This window comes from Oncorhynchus clarkii, chromosome 9, assembly GCF_045791955.1.
Source record: "Oncorhynchus clarkii lewisi isolate Uvic-CL-2024 chromosome 9, UVic_Ocla_1.0, whole genome shotgun sequence".
In the NCBI taxonomy this organism is placed as follows: domain Eukaryota; kingdom Metazoa; phylum Chordata; class Actinopteri; order Salmoniformes; family Salmonidae; genus Oncorhynchus; species Oncorhynchus clarkii.
Genome location: NC_092155.1, coordinates 71,221,206 through 71,231,956, shown reverse-complemented (window position 1 = coordinate 71,231,956; position 10,751 = coordinate 71,221,206). Strand labels below are relative to the sequence as shown.

Genomic DNA, 10,751 nt, shown 5'->3' with positions numbered 1-10,751 from the left:
GGAAACCTCAACTCAATAAAACTAAAAGTGCAAACCTTGAGGTAATAGAAATTCCTGAAAATAAGACTCGTTTATATAGTGTCAAAAGACACAGGTGTCTGTAATCATGGCCAAGAGTGACCTAATATAATTGGTTAATAATCAAATATTAAAATGTCATACAAAGAACAGCATACAAACAACAAATGGATAGCATACGATCATAGATTAATTTGACTACACAAGCTTACAAACAATTACATTTGTTGTTTGTATGCTGTTCTTTGTATGACATTTTAATATTTGATTATTAACCAATGATATTAGGCCACTCTTAACAAGCCTATAACAAGTCACAATAATCACAAGAATGGCTTCAGATCAAAGTCTACGTTGAGACCGAAGGGCGCAAGGGTCTTTAAATTAAAGATCCAGGCAGCCTCTCGTTTTAACAATAAATTATCAAGGTCACCCCCTCTCCTAGGGAGGGTGACATGTTCGATGCCAATATAACGCAGAGACGAAATCGAGTGGCCTGCCTCCAAGAAGTGGGCCGCAACTGGATAAGTAAAGTTTTTACACCTAATGGTGCTACGATGCTCTGAGATACATACTTTTAATTCGCGCTTTGTTTTACCTACATAATTTTTACCACAAGGACAAGTTATAAGATAAATAACTGCCTTAGAGCACGTAATAACACCTTTTATTGGGATCGATTTCCCTGTTTGTGGGTGTTTGAAGGATCTACATTTATAAGTGCCAGTGCATTGAGCACAGCCATTACATTTGTAATTTCCATCCAGTAGGGGCGCAAATAGACGTTGTTCAGGAATATCTTGGGGTGGTAAATCAGAGTTTACCAATTGGTCTCTGAGATTTCTGCCCCGCGAGAATACGACCAAGGGAAGGTCCGAAAACACATTACCGAGACTATCATCGGATTTTAGGATGTGCCAATGTTTGTGAACAATTCCCTTAATTTGTTCAGAGCACTTTGAATAGCGGGTAGTGAGTACTATTTCAGCCAATGTTACAATGCATGCACTGGAAGGTAGTTCATTAGGGTCACGTTGCAGAAGAAAATGTTCCATAGCTTCAATACCGCCCTCGTGTGGAATATTAGTGTATAACGACTCAACATCAAAAGTAACTAACAAGGTATTCTCAGGGAGAGGATCAAGAGATTCAATGATAGAGATCATACTGCTGGTGTCCTTTACAAAGGAGGGGAGCTGTTCTGCGAGTGGTCTAATAAAAAAGTCAACAAAAGTAGATAGAGGGGCCGTTACTGCATCAATGCCCGCTACAATAGGGCGCCCTGGAGGTTGTGTAACATTCTTGTGTAATTTCGGCAAAGTATAGAAAGTGGCAATTTTAGGGTGTTGAAGCATGTTCTTTTTTGGTTATCTGACCAGAACTTAAATACCCATCTAGGACAGACAAGATAGTATTCTGAAATTGGGAAGTGGGGTCACTTCTGAGTTTCTTGTAAAAGGTGTTGTCAAGCAGCTGTCTATGACACTCATGTACATAAGCTGTCCTATCCACGAGTACAACCGACCCACCCTTATCAGCGGGACGAATAAGGACTGACGTATCGGATTGTAAATCAAGCAAAGCTTGTTTTTCATTCTTAGGTAAATTATGGAAAGATTTGGATCCCTGTTTATTCTTAAGGAGATGTCCAAAATCATTTTCCACAAGTCTGCAATATGTCTCGATAGAGTGATTGCGATTGGCTGGAGGTATAAAATAACTCTTGCTTCTAAAAGGAGTCGGAGTATGTGCAGGAGAGCAACCTACTGGTTCAATAGAAGTGTCAGAATTAGGGGAGCTAAAGTATTCCCTTAAACGGATGTTTCTAAAAAAAAAACTTAAACATGTCTACCTTAACATCAAAATCGTTGCACTGGGTTGTAGGCACAAAAGATAACCCTTTATTAAGCAAAGAGAAATGGGCAGGGCTCAATATCTTGCTTGATAAATTAAAAACACTCAGTCCCGTAAGTTCTGGGACCGTGTGAACGGTCTCCTCTGCCTCTGATAGTCGTTTCTTCTTACCCCATCGGGTGCGACATCTCGTCGATGCGCGTGCCTGCGGCCTCCTCCGCCCTTCCGTCCGTCCAGTCTCTCGTTTAATAAAAAACTACCACTGGAAGCCGATGAGGCGCTGGTTGCGGAGCGTTGATCAGACAAGGGTGGATAGAAGTAAGCGGCATCCCTCCTGCGTCTGTCAGGGAGAGGGGGAGCAGGACCTCTTTTGTCAGGGTTTCTCCAGAAGTAGACTTTACCATCGGCCTTGTCTTTTTTGTCATGGTTGAATTTCTTGATTTTAAGTTCCTTTATTTCTGTAGACAACTTGTCATAGAGCACTTGGTTAGTTTTCATCAGTTCATTGAATATGCCATCATCATGAACAACTGTTTGTAGAGCTGTGCGTTTGTCTTTAATCGTGTTATCCATTTCAATAAAATCCTTCTTCAACTGGTCAACAATTAATGTCATTAAATCAATAGAGCATTTGTTCAGGATGGCACACCAGCACTCACAGAAATCATATGTGTGCCGTCCCAATGATGGTTATTTTTGCCACCTGAGTCCCCGTGGAATAATGCCTTGACGCACATAATCACTAAGAGTGACTATATGTAGATGCGTTCTCGTCTGGCGCTTAGATAAATGTAACAGTTCTTTCGAGAGGTCAGAATTACCTCCCGGCATGTCAAAAAGGGACTCCGAAATAATGATCTTATCACGCTCCCTTTGGCTATATTCAAAGTAATCTAGTATGGGTCTATGACCAGTGTCAGGAAACGAATTATCATTCGGCATCGTTTAAGAGGAATATAAATTCCTGTCAGCCATCTCCTTACCACACTGAGTATGATAGAGAATGATTCTGTATAAAGTGGGTATTTGGGGGTTATTCATTAACATACCGCTGTAGGGCTTTGTGTCTCTGGAAAAATCCTCTCTGGAAAAGTACAAGAATCAACATTGACACAAAAACTAATTTGGAACTCGATAACATACTGTTTGACAGGGGTGTTGTCATGATTTTCAGAACATTACTGTGCATTTTGTTTTTATTCATCATGTACTGGTACTTCCTGTATGTAGCTCCATTCTTGTGTATTTGATTGTATTCATCATGTGTGCTTTAGTATTTACTTTAATAATTTAGCAGACGCTCTTTTCCAGAGCTACTTCCAGTAGTGAGTGCATACATTTTACATACTGTTCCCCCGTGGGAAGTGAACCCACAACTCTGGCGTTGCAAGCGCCATTCTCTACAAACTGAATAGCTGCATTCTTGTGAATTTTATTTGAATCCTCGTGTTACTGTTTTGTATTTATTTGTTAACTGCATCGTTTGGAAGGACTCGTAAGCAACATTTCACGGTAAAGTCTACATCCATTGTATTCAGCGCGTGACAAATAAAATGTGATTTGATTCAGTGTTGGATGTTTATCACTTGTTCATCTGGGCAATTAAAACAATAAATGAAACTGTACAATTCCCCAAGATATTCTCACCAGATATAGGACCTTTCATTTTTCTTCTAATAGCGACTGCCGTCACTGCTGCCATCACAGCTAGTGTAACAGTATAACTTTGGACCGTCCCCTCGCCCATACCCGGGCGCAAACCAGGGACCATAATCAAAGGCACTCCTTCGATTGAAAGTTGTTTTTGACAAAAATGAAAACGTGTCAGTTCGTCACATTCACAAGGTTGGAGTAATAACATGTTCACCTACTTAAGACATCTAGGTTGTGCCTTTAGATTTCAAGAAAATGTATAACTAAGGAGGAATTTTTAGACCATGCCTACGCAAAGTTTCTAGTTGGTGAAGTATAGCATTGAAAACAGGCAAGTAGATTAGTATTTTGTGCAAAATATGATGGACAGGCTTATTCATAACAATAAACAGGTTAATAACAAGATGCAATCATTCGCCGTTAGTGAGAAGAGAGGAAATATATTTTGTTAATCTTTGCATTTTAAAATAATTACAAATAGGCATATATTTCCAAGGCAGTTATTTATAAATGTTGTGTTTTGCATATATTGCTGTCTTGTTTTACATTGTATCTCAATTGCTTGAGGATCTGTTCTCTCTCTCCACCCCTTTCATCTGCACTGATGGGTCAATACTTGACAGTTGAAATCAATATGGTTGATGAAACCATCATTAGGTAGAATTTTGTGTTTGCTTTTCATGTATTGTGTAATTAATGTGTATATAGCTTTTATTGTACCTTTATTTAACTAGGCAAGTCAGTTAAGAACGAATTTTATTTTCAATCATGGCCTAGGAACAGTGGGTTAACTGCCTTGTTCAGGGGCAGAAAGACAGATTTGTACCTTGTCAGCTCGGGGATTCGATCTTGCAACCTTTCCATTACTAGTCAAAGTGCTGTACAGAAACCCATCCTAAAACCTCAAACAATGCTGGTGTAGAAGCACAAATATATGTTTAGTGTAATTGTTGTTAATTGATGTTCATGCAGGGCTCATCTGCGAAAGCGCGAAAGAGGCCATGGTCTCAGCATGCCTCTCTGCTTAAATAAAGGTTAAATACATTTTTCAAATATAACTTCCATGTTGATTGCATAATAAATTCCTCACCTTTTCTGTGATCTGTTCATACTCACGAGGTAGCATAGGCCTATGTAACAGTATAGCTTCTGTCCCTCTCCTCGCCCCTACCTGGACTTGAACCAGGGACCTTCAACACACATAAACAACTGCCTCCCACGAAGCATCGTTAGGCATCGCTCCACAAAAGGCTACTTCGAGGGCTCAGAGCGAGTGACTTCACCGATTAAAACGCTATTAGCGCGCACCCCGCTAACAAGCTAGCCATTTCACACCGCTTACACCTACAACAAGGAAGCCATTCCTTCACCCCAGCTGTGAAGTGTGTTCATCCCACCTCGCTTCACCAGCAGCCCCTTTCTAAGAGCTATGGGATAGTGAGGTAGTAGGGAAATTAGTTTGTATATATATATATTCTATGTGCCGCAGTAAAATAATGCATGTTTTGGGGTCTATTTTGTTTTACATACACACGGTTTATAAATGAGGCCCCAGGTCTGTTTCGCAAGCATTCTACCCCCACAGCTGGGCGAAGAACAAAACGTACAGCCAGGCAAAGTCTGGGCTGCTGACTGGCAATCGTGTGATGTTGTGTTCCTTATATTATTTTGTCCGTTTATTCAGTTACAATCAAACAAGCAAGCATTAATGAATAATGACAAGGCCATAGCGTTTAATATTTCAAGAACAGTGACAATTCGAGTGAGTTTAGCAGCGCACTTTTAAAATCAGAAGGGAGTTAGTGAAAGTAAAATAGTCCAACTGCGAACGAAAACGGGGTAAGATACAGATTATGTGTGCATATGTAGAAATAGCCTACTTGACATGTTTAGTGCAGTAACTTAAAAAATAAGGACATATTTTAATCATGATGAATGACTGTATTTGTAATTTTACGACAAGGCTGTTCTCTCCCTTTTGTTTTCAATGTCTGTTCTGCCTCTGGCGACTAAACTGCCTTTTAATTTGAAAGTGCGGTGCTAAACTCAATCGATTTTTCCATGTCTTTGAAAAATGAACAGTTTTGCCCTTCTCCTTTTTTAAGAAAAAGAATTACAATTTTGCTTGTTTGTAACAAAAAAACGGACAAAATACTATTGTGAATGTCAGCAGCCCTGACTTGGCCTGGCTGTAGGCTTTCGTAGTTATTTTTGCCTGCTCCCAGGTGTAGGACATTGCTTCATGCATGGGCTCATTGGCCGTGTGAATTCGGGCATCTGATTTTTATAGGCGGCCCTCCTGTGTGCACGCGCTTGCAAATGTTGTTAATGCGTGTTATAATAAAGACCATAGGCAGCTGTTGAGTTTCAAGTTTGGAGAAGCTTACAATTTATTTAGCGTTTTCTATCGATCTGCGTGAAAGTTATGATTATTTTTAAATACACATTTTCATCGAATAATTTCAGTTCAATAATAACGTTTTCGTTTCTCAAAATGATGGTCACGTGTTTAATCATAAAAATTATAATTAAAATTAAACTAATGCAAGAGTACCAGCCTTTGCAATGTGGACACATTGATACACTGTGATCCATTGGTGGCTAAATAAATTAGTGCATGGAACTCATAGATAGCCTACAGGCCAATTCCGCAATAGGCCTATAACTTACATCGTCAACAATGTCAAATACAAAGGCCTAAGGTCAACAAATAAAAACTGTAGAAAATATCCTGATGAAAAGTGCAACATTGTACCACTATAGGAGGTTGGCGTGATCAGGTGCACATGCTCCATCAAATTCTTATGAAGAAAGATAAGTATTTTGTATGTTTTATTATTTTAGTTAGACAGGGGTGATTATATAATTTTGGCAAAACAATAATTTACTTTAGGGGAAGCCAGCATTCGAACAGTGCACTCTTCCATGTGCCAACTGTAATTTCTAATTCGCAAATGGCTGAAACCAGAATTATGTATGTAATAATGGGATGCTCATGTCTCCGCCCTAACAATGCGAGTCGTCCCAAAGGCGGAAATGCAGGTGACAAGCTCAGGTCTGCATATTATGCCCATAGAAACGCATTGGTTTATTCAGAACAGATTTTGGCGAAATTGAGCCCTCTCACTTCTCCTCTTCTTCTATGCTGAAAATAGCAAGCAAAACAGCGTTCCTCTCTTTTGTTATATGTAGCCCACGTCTCTGATCAGAAATTGTATGACATTCCATATACTTTTGGTCCAGATGTAACGGATGTGAAACGGCTAGCTTAGTTAGCGTGGGCGCTAAATAGCGTTTCAATCAGTGACGTCACTTGCTCTGAGACCTTGAAGTAGTAGTTCCCCTTGCTCTGCAAGGGCCGCGGCTTTTGTGGAGCGATGGGTAACGATGCTTCGAGGGTGACTGTTGATGTGTGCAGAAGGTCCCTGGTTCCTGCCCGGGTATGGGCGAGGGGACGGTTTAAATTTGTACTGTTACACAGACATAATCAGATACATACGTAATGAGGGGCGCTGTTTTGTTCGCTCGGATGCTTTAACTGATGAGTCTTTCTGTCTGCGCGTGTCTCGGTCAAGGTAGCAAGAAAACAGGCACGCACACTGACACAAATTATGCTGCAAATTATGCTGTATATTGTACAGTTGCAAGAAAACGTATGTGAACCCTTTGGAATTACCTGTATTTCTGTATAAATTGGTCAACACATGTGATCTGATCTTCCTCTAAGTCACAATAATAGACAAACACAGTGTGCTTAAACTAATAACACACAAATTATTGTATTTTTCTTGTCTATATTGAATACATAATTTAAACATTCACAGTGTAGGTTGTGAAAGTATGTGAACCTCTAGGCTAATGACTTCTCCAAAAGATAATTGGAGTCAGCTAACCTGGAGTTCAATCAATGAGACGAGATTGGAGATGTTGGTTAGAGCTCAGAGCTCAGAATAACCTAATTTCCAACGTTTCGACAGACAAGCTGTCTTCATAAGGGTATAATGACAAACATTGCGAGGTGATTTAAAAAAAAAAAACTTTATTTAACTAGGCAAGTCAGTTAAGAACAAATGTTTATTTTCATTGACTGCCTAGGAACAGTGGGTTAACTGCCTGTTCAGGGGCAGAACCTTGTAAGCTCTTGCAACCTTGCAACTTGCAACCTTTCGATTATTCGTCCAACGGACACACACAGGTGTCTGTGATCATGGCCGGGTGAGGCCTGATATCATTAGTGAATTAAAATAGCATACAAAAAACACACATGGATAGTATACGATCATAGATACAATTTGGCTACATTGGCCTACAAACATTTACAATAGCAAAATCACAAGAATCACAAGAATCAGATCAAAGTCTACATTGAGACAGAAGGGAGGGAGCAAGGGTCATTAAATTAAATATCTCACGAATTAAACCACACAAAAAATGCACAAAACGCACGAAATCTGCTGAAATACATTATGCACATATATGGCGGAATTTAATATGAGGTTGGGATGGAATTTAAGGCGTGTCACAGGTTGAGAATTTGGTGAAACTTTATTTCATAGTGTTTTAAGTCTATTCATAGGTACTGAAAATAATAATATCAAAATTAATGATTTGAGTAAACATTAGATTATTCAAATCGTATTACTTAAAATAAAATCAGGATTATCAGGGTGCGGCAGGTATCCCCGAGCTGACAAGGTACATTTCTGTCGTTCTGCCCCTGAACAAGGCAGTCAACCCACTGTTCCTAGGCCGTCATTGTAAATAACAATTTGTTCTTAACTGACTTGCCTAATTAAATAAAGGTTAAATAAAAAAATAAAAATTATGCTGAGACATTTAACTCAAAGTGAGCGCAGGGGTTGCCTTGTAATGTTCGTCATAGCAGATATTGCACCATTAATCTTCCTCAGAATTCTATTTCCCCTCTTGAATCAGAAAGCCTTAGTGGAGAATGGAGCGAATAAAGCAAATTTAAGGTGTGGCACAGGTTGAGAATTTAGTGAAACTTTATTTCATACTGTTATAAATCTCTTCATATGTAAAGTAAATAATATAACATGATGATTTGAGTAAATATTCGATTATTGAAATCGTATTAATTAAAAATAATCTGGATGATGCTGAGACATTTAACTCAAGAGGGAGCGTTTATCTTCCTCAGAATCCTATTCCACCTCTTTAATCAGGATGCCGTATGGGCGAATGGAGCGCTCCACTATCCTCTTCTCTTCCTCCTTCGATGTTTTTTCTGGAACACGAACTAGCCAGTATTCATTCCGGTTACATTTCTCTCTGTCCTTTGGATTGATCCTGTTCTGCATTACCACTCTGTAGCTTTTCTCATTCTTCTTTGATTTAAAAACAGTGGAAAAGTCACTGGCAATACTTAAAACTGGGGTTGAGTAGATTCCTCTCCCGTACAGCTTCCTTTCTCCCGCTTCGTAGTGAAAGCTGATGATGCCTTTGGCTCCATCTTTACTGGTTCCATGGAAGGAGACAGGCCACTCACCCGGTGCAGACTCACTTCTCCATCCACTTGGGCCCAGCCAATTCTTATCCGGGTATTTATCCAGAACCTTCACAGCCATTCGATACCACCCCAATGGACGTTGGTATGGCTCATCTCCCCTCATGCACTTGGGCGATGTAGTCATATTGGTGAAGTCGTAGTCAAACCGATGGTCAAAGAACTCTTCTACATCTATGAAGAACTCTTCTTCGACATCAGAATAATGATGTGCTAAGAAGAATCTGTGGTGATAGTCGAGAAGAGACATATTTGGATTGATTCCATGCTTTATGCTTCCATGCTTCCCCAAGAGTGCAGATAGAGCTTCACAAACTAACTCCTTGTCCAGCATAATTGCAGAGCAGGTGTCCGTAGCAAAGAAGTGAGTAGGAGCTTATAGAAATTCGATCAGTCTCTTGATTTAAAATGAGCAGTGATGCTAGGTCTAGCTATAATGTATAACCCAATGACATCTGAAACCCCGCCCACAGGGAGTTAATCTATAAACCACATTTGTTTCTGAGTGTACTACCCATAGACTTTCGGTTGGGTAGTACAGTTTTGGGAAATTGGAGCATCATTTTTCCAGGAATTGGGTGAACACTTTTTGTTTCTCTACGAGGTTATGAGGAAATACTTTCTGTTTCTATATGAGGTTTTAGAACACCATTCAACTGTACTGTACAAGATGTGATTAAATACAGTATTAATGTTCACTTGCTGTGTTTATCATTTCAAATGTATGGAGGAATACTTTTTTTTTATATCCCTTGTTCCAGTTTCAGTTTTCTGTGTCTTTTTCTGTGACTTTATTTAATTCCAAGTCATCTACAGAGATGCTGCCTATGCTGTCTGACGAAATCATTACTTTAGTAGTTCATCAACGTAAACAAGGAATTATTTTATGACTGCTGAATACAAACTATCAATCACTTAAATTATTTATTATTCACCCCAACCTCCCATTCAATTTGGGAATATACAATACTGTTCAAAAGTTTGGGGTCACTTAGAAATGTCCTTGTTTTTGAAAGAAATGCATTTTTTTTTGTCCATTAAAATGACATCAAATTGATCAGAAATACAGTGTAGACATGGTTAATGTTGTAAATGACAATTTTTGTCACGCTGGTATAAAGGATTTGGAGACAGGCGCAGGAATACATAATAGTGGTTTTTAATACACCCAAAACAAACACGTATACAAAAACACTGGGCTGTACCCAAACAAAAGAGCGAGTGTAAACCTTGTTAAACCGCACGGGACGATACCCGCAACATAACAGCTGCACCAACGCATAGGTACTCACACCACCAACGGTCATGGGAACAATAACCGACAGAGGGAACAGAGGCTACATATATCAAATCAAATCAAATTTTATTTGTCACATGTGCCGAATACAACAAATGTAGACTTTACCGTGAAATGCTTACTTACAAGCCCTTAACCAACAGTACAGTTCAAGAAGAAGAAAATATTTACCAAGTACACTAAAATAAAAAGTAATAATAAAAGTAACACGATAAGAATAACAATAATGAGGCTATATACAGGGGACACCGGTACCGAGTCAGTGTGCAGGGGTACAGGCTAGTTGAGTTAATCTGTACATGTAGGTGGGGGCGAAGTGTTGGAGATTTTCCAGTCATCTGATGATTCTCAGTACCTATACTGTTCTCTTTGAAGTAGAAAGACGAATCGATATAAGTTTAA

The 10,751-nt window shown here is 39.3% G+C and overlaps 1 protein-coding gene across 1 annotated transcript; it reads right to left on the bottom strand.

Moving 5' to 3' along the window:
- Window positions 1-8,690: 8,690 nt before the first annotated feature.
- On the bottom strand, window positions 8,691-9,419 carry LOC139417614 (uncharacterized). Its single transcript, XM_071166824.1, has one exon. The coding sequence runs from the start codon at window positions 9,384-9,386 to the stop codon at window positions 8,691-8,693; it is 696 nt and encodes a 231-aa protein (XP_071022925.1). The 5' UTR covers window positions 9,387-9,419.
- Window positions 9,420-10,751: the final 1,332 nt, after the last annotated feature.